We start from the raw sequence: 15,793 nt of genomic DNA, 5'->3' as shown, positions 1-15,793 counted from the left end.
GAAGGTGCACAAGGGACTAATCCGGAGATACGAAGGCCCCTTCTCGGTGATTGGACGTGTTGGAAAAGTGTCATATCGAGTTGAACTACCACCCAAGTTAAAGATCCATCCAGTATTCCACGTAAGTTTTCTGAAACCTTATCATGGAGACGAGACGAGGAAGACCCGGAACAAGGAGTTTCCAAACGAGCACCAATGGCAGTTGCGACTTCGTTCGATTGTGAAGTGGAAGATATCTTGTTGCATCGAACTGTACGTAGACGAGGTGTGCCGAGCTATAGAGAATACCTAGTTAAGTGGCGTAACTTGCCCGATAGTGAAGCAAGCTGGGAAGCCGAAGACTTATTATGGCAGTTCACAGACAAAATCAAGAAGTATCACGAGGATCACACGACGAGGACGTCGCGAGCTTAGGTGGGGGAGAATGTCACAACCCAACAACTTTGTGGCCCAACCCACTAAGTTTATAATCCAAATCATGGAAGGCCCAAAAAGCATATTGAAGATATCTAGAATTCTCTCCTTGATTCTTTCATGGAATGGTATGGAAACTCCATAGATATTTCTAGGTCATGAAGTTTCTAGTACTTAGATCATAGCCATTGATTTAGTTTAATCATAACCATTCAATTTGATGTAAGAGTAGTATAAATAGGGGTGGCCTCATTTGGCACGCCACACCTCAAAACTCAAGTATTCTCTCTTGTAAAGCTTTCATAATCAATATAAGCATTTTCTTTAAATTCCCACTTGTTCTCTATTTTGTTCTATTTTAGTCACTTGAATCATTGGAAGGTCCGAGCTAGGCTGACTTAGTAGAGACTAAGTGTCGCACGGTGAGCTTATCGAGATAAGTCCGTGACATAAGGGTGTTCAAAACCGGATATCCGAAAATTCGGATATCCGAATTTCGGATATCCGAAAATTCGGATAGTGGTTTTGGTCATCCGATATCCGAATCCGAAATTTCGGATATCCGAAATTTCGGATTCGGATATCGGATTATCCAAATATCCGATTTTTTTAAAAGAAAATTTTGTTGGAAATACTAAGAAATATATACATCGAATACAATATTTACAATGAGATTCGCCTTAGACTAGCTAGGAACTACCTAGAGACAAACATATGAACCGAATGATAAATAACAAAATAAGGTTAGAAACAGCACATCACCATCTCTAGAACAATAGGAAAAAACAGCACTTCTATTGAAAAATTAAAGTGATCTTAATGTAATGACCTCCAGCAAAACAACAAAAAAGTTAATTATATTCCTTTTGTTGACTTGAGATTCCACGACTTTTCTTCTTATGTCCATCTTTCTTTTAATCACTTGAAACCCAAGCTCGAAACTTTATGATGTATGGAAGCAAGAAGCTGTTTGCTCTTTCCCACTTGTAGATCAACTCATCCTTATCTTCTTATTTAATCTTAGATCTAAAGTTGAAGATACCGACTGAAGATGCGATGAAGATGTGATTCATATAGAGAAATATTTAGATCTAGAGTTTTTTCTTTTACCTTTTGCACTATACTCAATTTGCCCCATTATAATTAACGGCCCACTGCCCTATTATAATTATAATAAATTTATATTTATATTTATATATATTATTTAATTATTAATATATATATTTTCAGATATCGGATATCCGAAAATTTTGAAAAGTGCTATCCGAAACCCGAATCCGAAAAATCGGATATCCGATTTTTCAGATATTTTCAGATCGAATTTTCGGATTATTCGGATTCTGATTGGGATATTATGAACACCCCTAATTATAACTAGCAAGAAGTAGCTATACTTGTTCCAAAATATAAACTAACAGAAAGATTACCCCACAAATTATGATTAGTCATAAATTCATAAATATCAAGAACCCAATCACCCATGAGTAACAAGCCTTTCATACAAAAAATTATACGTAGTATTAAACAAAAAACTGAAATTCCTTCTTATAACACCCCAACATAGTCACATTATCGAGAATCCAACCCGACCAAATTTGACCGAGTCAATACCCGAACCACCACCTTCGCTTTCCTGTACAGATGCAGCTTGTGCTAATCGACCGCCCATTCTTCCAGAAAAGCAAGGGTTGACAAGCACGGTTCGTTCTTGACTCACTCCAAAAATTCTTAAAAAAAAAACTATCATTCACATTTCACCACCATAACACCACCACGAAATTTATTGCGATGACAAAACGTTACTAATCATACCCAATAAGGCAATAATTTCGTCTCAAACACCCCAAAACGCCATTATATTATCGGTCAGACGCAAGAGCCGCTTTGATCTTCTGAACCGTACACGATATCAAATTATTAACCGTCTCCACCGACTCAACAGTAAGCTTGGCTGTTGGAAGACTATTAACAAGAATCTGAAAAGCAACCGTCAACAAAGATCCGCCTGACCCACCGTTACCATTACCATCACCATTATCTGTTTCCGACCCACCACCACTATTACCTGGTCCATCTGGGACTATCGCAAACCCTGACGGCAAAAGCGCCACGTAAGCAGAATCTCCGCCGTTCATCACCACATGCATAGCAGGAATATCAACCGGAGCATACACCACCAGTGATCCCGCTGCGTCGATACATGTTTCTTGGAGGATTAACATACTGCTTTGGCTAGCATTCATTGCCTGTAATAAAAATAGAGTTAATTACATATATAGTCCCCAACTTCTACATACTTTTAGGGATCCAGTCCCCGAGTTCAATCTATCTTGTTGCATGGAGGCATAAACTGTCCTTTGAAATAAAAAATGACTAAAATACCCTTCTATTGTTTTAATAAAATATATTTACATTTATTATTACTATATATATTTTATAATCCCGACATGTCAAAACATGATTGGTCCGATAAGACTATTGATATCAATAACAAAATCAACAAGTTCTCATCAGTTCTCACCAGTCACTCCAATATTAGTAATCTAGTTCTCAAAAGTTCTTTCGAGATACATTTTGTGCTGGGAAGGGCGGAAATGATAACGATACTTTATCGTATTTGTATATTGTGTATTAATATACGTACTTTGATTATTTAATGAATATAGTGGGTCCAATTTTTTTTAAAGTGTGTTTTGGAACTATGGTTTAGTTCTCTTTCAGTTTTCATTTCATAAAGATAGTGTTGATGTAACGCTGATAAGGCAGTTAGTTACGGTAGAAATCTTAGTGATTATATAGGGTCTAATAAACAAGTAACACAATAACAAAAAAATTAAAAAAATTACTTCTAACTTGATAAAAATAAGTATTTTGTACATACTAGTAAAAAAAAATAAAAAATTTTAAAAAGATAAAATAGTCATTGTGTGGTCGTTGTCCAATTGAGTCAACTGCTTTGGAAAACTTCCCAAAAACCAAAACGGTGACGTACAATCTGAACCCAGAAAGGTCTCTACTGTCCCCTCTCACATGCACACACACAGTGTGTATGTTTTGACTTTCTGGACTTATATTTCAGATGATAAATTACTTAACCAAACTTTTTATAATAAAGTTAAGTCTGTACGTTAGATCTGAAATAGACCCCTTACATGTCAAATTACCCTTTTGCCCATGCCCTCTTTATCATATTACCATTTTTCTAGCCGACCTATATATGCAACAACAGTAAAAACATAACCACATTTATCAAAGCAATAATAGCATAAAATTATAGAAAATAATCAAGATAAGAAATCTTACGCTAGCACGAAGAAGTGATACGCGGTTGCCGAGATCCGGGCCCTTAGGGATATGAGCCATTTCTTGCATGGGCCCACCATTTGATAAAATATCCCATTCGCTTCTTAGTTGTTCATCACGAAGAAAATCAAACAGTCGTTGAGGAGAAACGGGCAACCAAACCGATGTAGCTGCACTTAAAACGATACCTGGTGGCTCACCCGGGTCGTCTACACTTTGTCGGGTCATAACCCGAACGTCTTCATCGACATTACTTGCACAAAGTTTGTTCCATTTATAAACTGTCGAAGCACAAACTCCCGCACAGAAATTATCCGTCATTCGTTGTGCTAGCTTTAACATACTCTTCCTTCCGCCAGGTGTTATTGCTGCATGTAAAAATAAGGTTAAACCAATTGCGCGATTTGTACCATATCCATGTAGTGTTGTTACTCCACCAGAAATAAGTTCAAACAATAAATCTTAACTGGAACCTTGAAATGTAATGTTACAAAAAACTCACAAAAAAAAAAAAACCATTGTGTGTACATTTTTTATTTCTTAAATTATAAGTACGAATAATGAATAATTAATATAATATAAATATACTAGGTACTAATATATTTATAGACTCGTATCAATGCAAGCAAACATATTTGAAACTTTTGTAAAAGTGAAAAAATAAAAAATAAAAAATAAAAAAACGTACTTGAGTGATCTCCGGAAGGTACAGCGGAAGACATGAGCATGGCGAGGCATTGACATTGGCGTTGAAGGGTGGCGACCCATCGTTGTGCACCGAAACCCATGCCAGCACGAATCAACGGCCTGTAAAGCTCATGCACCAAACGTTCATTGTATTCCGCATGTTCCACCCACGTAACCTTCAACATACAATACATCAGATCCCAAAAAAATCTTAAAAAAACTGCATTACGAAGCAAAAAAAAATGGAAAAAAATATTTTATTCAGTATCATGTTAAGTATATTATTCAACAATGATAGAGTGTGGAGGGAAATCAAATAATTTGACTACGTAAACGTAGCCACATTGGGGATATTTTCATTTTTCACCAAAATTATTTAATAGTCTAAAGCTGAAATAAGTTAACATCAGAGTAGAAGACTAATCTTGGAAACGGGCTCGATGAGAGACATTATATATTCATAGAAACCTTACTATCAATTCTCGTAAATCATAAGATACTAATAATTTAAACTATTACGAGAACTTACGCAATAAAATACAAAGAAAATAACACAAAAATGGTCAAAGTGGACGAGTGGAAGGCATATAAAAAACTCAGAAAAATAGGAATAGAACTATCAAAACAATTGTTTTATACAAACGAAGATATTAAGTACTAAAAGTAATAGGGATCAAGGTGATTTGAATAATAAATGTGTCGCAAGGCTCGGAAAATCAAGTAGTTAGATGTTTCTATTCGATATTATAATACAAATTACAAGAACCGATACAAATTAATAGATTCTGATTTCATATGCTTGATTTAAGGAGTACCAACGCTTCGATAAGTCAAAAACAGCATCTAAGATGAATAAAATAGTATTTGAGAAGGTTCATTTTGAATTATAAAATTCGTGTGGAAATGAATCTTGTCGATGAGTAACAAGAAAGGGACGTCACACAAATCAAGAAGTTGGGAAGAAGTTGTACTATATGCATGTATATTTGTAAATCTAGGTTCACGTTAATGTTTCTCGACTACGGTCTAAAAATTTTATTGTAGCAATTCAAGGGATAAGCCACGGAATATGAAGAAAAAACACATAATACAAAAGGCACGGGAAAAGGAAATGTACGTTGTGTAACTAAATTATTGCATTATACATCAAACCTTGTATTTTAGGTGAGCCTTCCTATATATCCTATATCTCACTTTTATAATGTTGCATTCGTGCCTAAACAAGTAAACATTAAAAAAGACTCGAGGTAGTACATTGTGCAAGTAGAGTTGTACAATGTGCACCCAAAGTTGTAGACTATCTATGTGATCGTAAACTAAATTTGTACATGGAGCCTAACAAATTGTAAGATGTGCATTTAAAGTTGTATATTTAGGTAAGCATTCAAACTTTAAGGTTTTTGGTAATGAGATATGACAACAAACTCATTTAAGACCAAGGCCAGGCACACCTACTTTATAAACTCCATAAATGCAAAAAACTTCGACTCCTAATAGCCAAACCGCCCGATTCTTTTACTTCGGAATCAATAGAAATCGTTGTAGTTATCAATAAGGAATGACAATCACATTATTCTTTTGAAAGTCATATATATTTAAAACCATTTCAAGAAAGAAAAAAAAAATACTAAAAACATTAATGTAACATTTTCACTTTTAAAAGTCAAAAGTGGACTCGATATTACCTTAGAGTAGCCATTAGGCATATCTTGAACAACGCAACCGGAAGGAAGCCTTCGGCAACTTGAAAACGACGATGTATTTTCTCGGATTGAATCGATTGACACGTCAACTACGGCCCACACACCCTCTGCGTGTTGCTTGCAATACCGAAGGAAATTGACTTCCCGAACCGGGACCAATGGTGAAAGAACTTGCAACTCGGCGTGCATCTAAAAATTGATTATGTTAACAAACTGATCGTTAAGTGATAGCATATAATAAACGGAAAATAAAAAATACAGACTTTTAAAAAAAGATTACCAGTTGAAGTGCACCACTTCGTGTTCCTCCCATACCGATTGAAATCACATCTGTTGTTGAAGCTCTAGCAATCATACATGGAAACATTTCTGCCCATTTGTTCTAATTAAACAAAAAAGATTAATTAGATCAAAATTCACAAAAAAGGTTATAATGACTAATAGAAACATAATAGATGTTTAACTACCGTATCCATAAGTGTTTCAACAAGAGCCAAACTATTGATGATCACCATTCCAGTCTCCCTCGAGGCCTCAGAAACATACTCATCTGGTTTAATCCCTACGCACGGAGTAATAACCCGAGAATACTCGTTTTCATTCATAATTTCACAACCCCCTTCTAAGGACCGAATCCAAAGTGGATCATCAGTTTGGGCTAATTTGACCAACTCATTCATAGCAGCTAAAGCCAGCTCAAGATACATCGATCGTTCAAGAGAATGATCAATCCCCATCACATTATTACTCGCTCTTGAAGACGGCACAACCGATGAAGCACTAGAAATCCCAATACCGAAATCCGATGGGCCTAAAGGCCCACCCCCACCAAAATTATTACCACCAACACCGAGTTCTAAACTTGAGTTCGGCATTGGTGGAACCATGGAAGAAACCGGGCGACCAAGAAATTTACCAGCCATTGCACAAACACGATCTAATTCATCTTTTAATCTAGCATTTTCAATCCTTAGATGTTGTTCTTCGATTGAAATATCACCAATCATAGCAGGACCACCACAATTTGTACAAATTGGGTTCCTCATTGCCTCTCGAATCGCCAAGTTTTCAGCTCGTAGCTTATCGTTGTCTTGCCTAAGAAGCGAATTCTCATGTCGCTCTAATTGTGTCTAACAAGCATAAAAATCAAGCATTTTTAGCATAAAGCTTCAATCTTTTTTACATATTCATCATTATAAATATCAAAATACTCAAAATTTAAACTTACTTTCATCTGGGTACGTCGATTTTGGAACCAAAACTTAACCTGTCTAGTCTCTAAGCATAATCTTCTACTAAGCTCCAATCTTTGTTTTTCATCAGGATGAGGACACTCTTTAAACAATCTAGAAAAACCCATAAAGAAAAATCAAAACTTTTTTCAAAGAAATGGAACTTTTATCCATAAAACCTATTTTTGTTAAAAAAAAGTACAGTATAACAAAATAAAAATAAAATGAATGAATCTTTACGCTTCAAGTTCTTGAATTTGTTGAGGAGTATGACGGTGGTATCTTTTCTTTCTCGGTGGTTTTCCATCGTCACCGTCAGGATCATCACCGGAGCCAACACCGTCCATGTTATCACTACCAGATCTACTCTCATGTTCCTCTTCCCGGCTCCGCCTAACGCCACCGCCACCTCCGCCGGCCTCATAACTTTCCGGCATTCTACCCATCTCCCCAACCCCACCACCACCACCACCACCACCCTCCATCGTCGTTTGCTACCAAAAAATAAAAAACAAATAAAGTTAAGTTAAGTGTGTGTTTTTATGATGTGCTCAGAGTGTGTAATAATAGAAATGATAATAAACAGTAGTAAATAAATGTTATTACAAGAGCAAGTGAGAGGCCGGGGGAAGAAAACATGGATTTAGAAAGTGGTTGGGACATAGCACCGCCGCGCATATTATATGAAATGTCGGCGACGATTCTAGCACCACCACCACCACCAGTAGCACCACCGTCGCCGCCGTGGCTGTTGTCAAGAAAACCCCCAAAACTCATGATATTACACCTTCTCTCAAAAACCCACAATCTATATTCCAAAAAAACACAATCCCACTTCAAAGATTTAAACTTTTCCAATACCCAATACTTAAAATCCCACAAAACATTTTATATGAATAAAAAAAAAAGTTTTTGAAGCATAAAATGAAAAATGGGTACTCTCTCTATCTCAAACACACATACTATTGTCTATAAATTATTTTTTTGGGCGATTTATGAAGTGTTGTGATGAAACCCTAAAAGTGTGTAAAAGAAAAGAGCTATCTGCATGCTTGACTTTGGGTTTTGGATCATGAGCTAAAAAGAAAAAGAGAGATTATAGAAAACAAAAAAGATTTTTTGTATTTTGTGAAGAGAGATAGAAATAGTGTGTATGTATGTATATGTGGGCAAGAGAGAGGAAAATGGGTTTGAGGAAGAAGAAAGGAGATAATGTGTGTGGAGCCTTGAAAGCCTTACAAAAAAAAAATAAGTATAAATAAAAAAAGTATAAATAAAAAATAAAAAGGTTTTACAGTAAAAAGAGGTCGGTTGGTTGACTCTTCACTCTTTTCAATTCATACAATCTTTCATTTCTCTCTCTATAAAAAGTCTTTTCTTATTTCTCGGTTTTTATATTTTTACTCTTTAATGAGATATTCAAAAAAGTTTTCTTCACTTTTTTTCTTTTAATGATAGATGAGCTTTCGTGTTTATTTTTAACTGAATAATAAATAATAAATAATAATTAATAAAGTTGTTGATTTCTTGTTAATTTAATTTTTCTCAAGTTAAGTACAGAGTATATTTATATTTATCTGATCTGTTACAAAAAGTAAGCATGACAATTCAAAACTATGATTTGAACATTTTAAATGAGTCGAAGAGTATAATAAAATATTTATTATTAATAAGTAAGTTACTAAATGTGTCATATATTACAAAGCAGTGAAAGCACAAAGTAGCGAGCCTTTATTAATTTACCTTCAATCTAATATATATAATATGATACTCACTCCGTCCCAAATCTATTGTTTCCAGACAAAAAATACACAGTTTTAGAAAATACCACTAACTTTATTCTCCACCAATAATATATCTTCTCTCTGCAGATTAACCTCTTTTGATTGGTTAAAAAAGAATCTGGACAATTAATTTGGGACATCTCAAAATGAAATAATGGACAATAGAATTGAGACGGAGGGAGTATATTATAATGTGACAATTTCGTACAAAAAAAAAAAAAAAACAATTTGATGTCCTAATAGAGTGTGTTTGGATGAAATTAGCTTCTAGTTGAAAGCTTAAGCGTTTAAATGAAACAAAAAGACAAAAAATAAATGATATGTTATGATTTAGGGGTAGTAATGTAATTTCACTCTTCATAAGCTTCTAGTTATTACAAAGCAGTGAAAGCACAAGGTAGCGAGCCTTCAATAATTTACCTTCAATCTAACATATATATATATATATATATATATATATATATATATATAATATAATATATTATAATGTGACAATTTCATACAAAAAAAAAAAAAAAAACAATTTGATGTCCTAATAGAGTTTGTTTGGATGAAATTAGCTTCTAGTTGAAAGCTTAAGCGTTTAAATGAAACAAAAAAACAAAATAAATGATATGTTATGATTTAGGGGTATTAATGTAATTTCACTCTTCATAAGCTTCTAGTTATTATTTTCATAAACTATTTTAGCTAACTAAATTTTTCATAGCTTATCTTTTTCATGAGCTCTAAAACTTAGTGTGCCAAATAAAGCTAAATTGTATGATTTTAAACACCTAGAAATTCATGTGTCAAACACGCCTTATATATATATTATTTAAATACCAAAGATATTTTATATATATATATATATATATATATATATATATATATAATTTAAATACAAGAGATATTATTGATTTTAAACATTGGCATACATCACACAACATTCACCATGGCAGATAAGAAACAAGTCAAGCCTCATACACATCCATATATCAAAACATATAGATTACCTGATCTCCAATTAATCTTTACTTCCTATTTTACATTCTCATACTACTTGAGCAAAACTTTAACAAAACTTCAATTTCAATCGCTTGACCTCCTGAAATTTAAACGTCATTCATTGAAACTCGCAGATAATTCAGATATCCAAATATGAGATATGATCTTTAGACTATCCAAAATATCTTCATTTAGTATTGTGTTTCGACGTATATCTGGCATAAAGACTATCTTGTTTCTTCATCTTTAAATAAGTCAAAAGAGTGTTAATCTAGGATCCAGGTTGAGCATTTTCACCGAATCCGAGCTACTATATTTAACACCCCGTCAAAAATCCCTTTAACAGAATGTTAACTCTGGTCCCAGTGCTTGGCTTGACTTCTATGTAACAGCAATATTCTACAGCGGAAGCAATTAATACATGAGAATAAAACATGCAAAACAGGATCAACAATAATATTGGTGAAGCTACAGGTTTAAAGTTATGTAACAGTATCTGAAAAACAGTTATCAGAAAAATAGTTTAGTTACCTTGACCACGAGATTTTAACGTTTGCATAATCTGAGCACCTGAATACTAGCAATGACCCGAGTATAGAAGCCACTATACCCGCCTTTACCTCCTAAAATGTTATACACTTGTTCGAGCGTATCTAATGTTCAAAATAAATGCACCACAGTTTTCATAGCGGGTGAGGTTGTCAACCTAACGGATCCGTCCATCTAAATTGTGCTTACACCGAGGGTGTTAAAAGTATTCAAGCTAGAGGCTTTGTGAACAAACTCAGTACACATATATAGTACTCGTGTCAATACAAAAGCTTTAAAAATGTAAATATAACGGCGTGTATTCTCATCCCTGAAAACATGTAAAAAGCGGGACTGTAGATGTGATGACCCGGAAATTTCGACTAAATTTAAACTTAATCTTAAATGATTAATGATTTCGACACGATAAGTAAAGTCTGTAAAACTGAATCTCAAGAATTTTAAGCTATTCAAATACCCTTCAGTTGTTCTCAACGATTCGCGAACCATTATATGTAAATAGATAAATATATATACTATAACTTGAAAACGTAACAAAGTTTTAATTGCATGTTACCGTACATTAAACTTATTGGTTTATATATCTATTTGAATATATATGATTTCAAGTTATTTAGTAAACGATAGTAACATTCGATTATTGATTCGATTGATATTTAGATAAGTTAACTAAAACGTTTAAGATGAACAAGTAAAAAAACTAATTTGCTACAGTATTTTCAAATTGCTACAGTACCCAAAATGCTACAGTGTTTTCGAAAATCACTATTTGCTACGGTAAAATTTACTTTGCTACAGTGAATTGCTACAGTAAAAATTGACTTTGCTACAGCAACTTTGCTACATTAAAACACTATTTTAAAAATGTATTTTAACAAATAGTGAGACGATGATTTATAGAAGTAAATGACCAAAACACTCTAAAGTTTAAGATATACTTTGAGTGGTATAGTTTATGGATAACTTAAGGCTATATTTTGACAAAAGTACGTGACACGAAACGTAAAATGCAAGTTTTCTAAAGGTACGAAAGGACATTCGAAAAACCGGAACCGGGACATAAGTCAAGTGATGATGTACGACTTATCGGAACAAAAATTACAAATCAACTATGCACGGGAATAAAATATAATATATAATTAATTAATTTAAATTATATATTATATATATTATTTAATTATGTCGACAAGCATTAGGACAAAATTATGTGAGCTGGAAAAATGGGCCATGCGATCGCATGGCCAATGGCCTTCAGAACCATGCGATCGCATGGGGTCTGGGGACAGGCCACACCTATAAAAACTCGATCATTCTGCTTCTATTTTAACATATATTACTCCGTATTTATTTTATTTATTATTATTATTATTATTATTATTATTATTATTATTATTATTATTATTATTAAGATTATTATTAATCTTATTATTTTTATTATTAATGTTATTATTTTTGCGATACAAAAATAATAATGTACATAAAATATTAAGACGAAGTGCTGTCCAAGTAATTTTCAAAACGAGTTTTCGAGCGAGCTAGAGCTAAGGAAAATATGGGTTATTACCAAGGAGGTTATGGGTAATGTTCGGGGGTATTTTTGTGAATCAAACCTCGTGTTTATCATCTCCGATGCGTCTACGTGCTTTCCTGCAATATTGTATATCAATATAAAACAGTGAGTTTCATATGATCCCTTTTCCTCAATATATTTTTGGGCTGAGAATACATGCGACTAATTATAAATACTGAAAATACTAGATTTATATGTGTGAGTTTCATAAGATCCCTTTTACTCTCTACATTTTTGGGCTGAGAATACATGCAAATGCTTTATTAACCGATATACAATATTTATATGTGTGAGTTTCATAAGATCCCTTTTACTCTCTACATTTTTGGGCTGAGAATACATGCAAATGCTTTATTAACCGATATACAATATTTATATGCGTGAGTTTCATTGATCCCTTTTTTTAATTGCTTTTGCAATAGATATTTTTGGGCTGAGTATACATGCAATTTATTTTAAACGCAATGGATACAAGTACATACTAAATTCTACGCTGAGTTTGAACCGAAAATCCCTTAGCTTTGGTAACTGTTAACTGCCAGTTATAAGAACTGGTGGGCGCGAGTAGTAGTATATGGATCCATAGGGCTTGATATCCCCGTCCGAGCTAGAGCGCTAGCCTTTTAACGGACGTATGCTATTTGAGAAGCGTACACGTTGGTTTGCGTGTATTATTAAGATGATTATACAAAGGGTACAAATTATATATACGTTAAGTTTAGTTACCAGGGTGCTCAATTTCGTAGAATATTTTGATAAACGTTTCGGATGAAACAACTGAAATCTTGTGATCCACCTTTTATGTAAAACCTATTGATAAACGTTTTGAATAAAACAACTGAACTTTTGTAATCCACATTGATATACGGATTATGTGTAATATTAAAACTATGAACTCACCAACCTTTGTGTTGACACTTGAAGCATGTTTATTCTCAGGTTTCTAGAAGTCTTCCGCTGTTTGCTTATACGTGATACAAGATATGTGCTTGGAGTCATACATGCTATATACAAGAAACTTGCATTCACCAAACCATTACCATGTATCTTATTTTGACTGTATTGTCAACAGATGTATTATTGTAAACCATTTAAATGGTGATTGTCTATACGTAGGAATCATCAAATGTTAAAAACCTGGAATTTATATATTCATTTATGAAATACCTTTTCAAACGAATACAATGTTACAAAATGTATCACATAGAGGTCAAATACCTCGCAATGAAATCAATGAATGATGTGTTCGTCCATATGGATTTGGAGCGATCGTCACAGTTGGTATCAGAGCGTTGGTCTTAGCGAACTAGAATTTGCATTAGTGTGTCTAACCGGTTATTGTTAGGATACATTAGTGAGTCTGGACTTCGACCATGTCTGCATGATAAAAGTTGTTGCTTATAATTTTTTTTGTTAGAAATTACCTGCTTATCATTCCTTGTGTGGAAAATTACCTGCTTATCATTTGTAGTCTAGACACACCTTATTGCATGGATTGCATGACTAGTGTATAGACAAAATGAATATCTTAGCGTATCTGTTACTGTTACCTTTACTTGACAGTTTCCGAAAGTTTCTCCTTAATTTACGGATCCTTTGTACTATATAAAGGTATTCTATGTAATTAAAATATCATCCGATATCCGAAAATCATTTCACATCGAAAATTATTTATCTAACCGTGTAAGATGAATTCTGCAAGTAATTCGAGTTCTTCGGATTCCGATATGAATTTCCACCTGAGTTCCGAAAGCAGTGTAACTGGAATGAATCAACCAATCAGTCATCACCAATTCTGGATGAATTGTGGATGGGTTCGTAATCAACTTAATCAATGGAAACAAGAGGAAGGTGATCCTTTCCACCAACCGAATTCACCTCTTGGTGAGGAACCTGAGGCACTTACCGGCGAACCCATTCGAAACACTATCTTTACCCTCATTTCCAAGATATTTCGCAACGATTATATGATAACTAGAATTTTAAACTTTATTCATCCACTCGTACCAACCGCCAATCATCCCGGAATAATAGAAGAAGTTAACGAGCTTCGCGCTCGAGTTGTGGCTTTGGAGAATATGATGCACAATTTGCAGGCATCACAGGCAGCACCGGTAGCACCACCAGAACCAGCAGCACAACCAACAACAGTACCAGTACCACCAACAACAACATCCGCACCGTAAACCTTAACCTCACAATCTGTCCCGCGAGTATCAACCTCATACGCACCGTAGGCACCGAAGAATACTAATAACCATAAACGATGAAGTATTAATTCATAACTTCATTGGAGAAATATCCTGCGACGATTATGTAATCTTTAATATAGAAGAGATTATTCGTTTCTAGTTCCAACCGAAAACCAAATGAGTTTAATAACTCATTAAATCTATATTACATCTGAAGGAAATATACATACATATATTTTCATAAAGATTGTAATTGAAAATCCTTTTGTACAAACTGTTAATGATGAGAATATTTTAACGGGTAGGTAATACCCTAGAAATATATAAATTCCACATTAATATGTTACACTATACATTCTTCAATTCTGATTCAGCAATCATTAACTATACTGCTCAAACCTATAGATATACTTATCTATTCATCGCAGAATAACCATTTTCATTCAATTTCATATTCTGATTTCGATAGATCAGAATCCAAGTCAAGATTAAACGAAAAACATCACTCTTAGATTCCTACATCTTTCAAAACCATGCTTCGAAAACCATGCTTTGAATTCAGAACAGTACTAGAACATCATATGATTACATTTTGCGTTCAAACCCATCGAAATTCTTAGAAACACTTCAACTAATGAACAAACGAGAAGACAAACCAACTACACGATATCTACGAGAAGAAAGATTTGTACTTATAATCATATATCTGGAAAGCTCTCGAAACCTAAGTAAAACTTTAACACGTATCTGTGATAAATCCTTCGGCATTATTATTACTGAAAATAACCTTGCAATTCCTTTTTAAAAGTATCCAGTATTATCACCCATTCAACTAGTCAACGACGACCTTTCAGACTTATAACTTTGGCATATACGTTTTTGTTACTGGGGAACCTTTTATGTTCCACCATATTAGCAGTAAATGTACCAGCGACTCCGTCACTCTGCTATTTGAATCTCTCCGGAAATCACTATATATACATTGAAACCCTATCATGTACTCATCCATATCTTGTAACAATAGTTGCCGTTCCAACTATCGGGAATTTGCAATCAGTATTTTGAAATCTTGCAGCACGTCTACGCCAACAGTTATATGTGTACATATAACGTCTACCTCCTCGAATTACATACTTCGAATGTGAAGTTTTCGAAAAACACCCCAAACTATGAAACTAGTTCTCTGAAATTGGAACAATGCTGATGAAGCAGCAAAAACTGTAAACGACCTTAACAGTCAAAAGTTTGATGATAAAGAATAGTATGGTGGTAAAGCTGAGAAAAAGAGAAGGTTTGAAACTGGAAAACGGATTGAGCAAAATATGAAGGAGGGCTGTGGATAAATCACAAAGACTAAACCTGCCTTCAAAGA

At 34.0% G+C, this 15,793-nt stretch overlaps 1 protein-coding gene across 1 annotated transcript; it reads right to left on the bottom strand.

Annotated features, from left to right (window-relative positions):
• Positions 1-1,837: 1,837 nt before the first annotated feature.
• LOC139864785 (homeobox-leucine zipper protein ANTHOCYANINLESS 2) lies at positions 1,838-8,513 on the bottom strand. The gene is made up of 9 exons (XM_071853354.1): positions 7,946-8,513; positions 7,580-7,833; positions 7,336-7,453; positions 6,575-7,237; positions 6,388-6,489; positions 6,090-6,296; positions 4,406-4,580; positions 3,718-4,085; positions 1,838-2,660 (listed from the first exon to the last, which is right to left on the bottom strand). Exons 1-9 carry the CDS (start codon positions 8,114-8,116, stop codon positions 2,274-2,276), a joined length of 2,445 nt encoding a protein of 814 aa, XP_071709455.1. The 5' UTR covers positions 8,117-8,513; the 3' UTR covers positions 1,838-2,273.
• Between the last annotated feature and the right edge of the window lie 7,280 nt (positions 8,514-15,793).

The sequence above is a fragment of the Rutidosis leptorrhynchoides genome, chromosome 8 (assembly GCF_046630445.1).
Source record: "Rutidosis leptorrhynchoides isolate AG116_Rl617_1_P2 chromosome 8, CSIRO_AGI_Rlap_v1, whole genome shotgun sequence".
Taxonomy (NCBI): Eukaryota; Viridiplantae; Streptophyta; class Magnoliopsida; order Asterales; family Asteraceae; genus Rutidosis; species Rutidosis leptorrhynchoides.
Note: the sequence above shows the minus strand (reverse complement) of the source record. Positions and strands in the feature narration are given on the sequence as shown.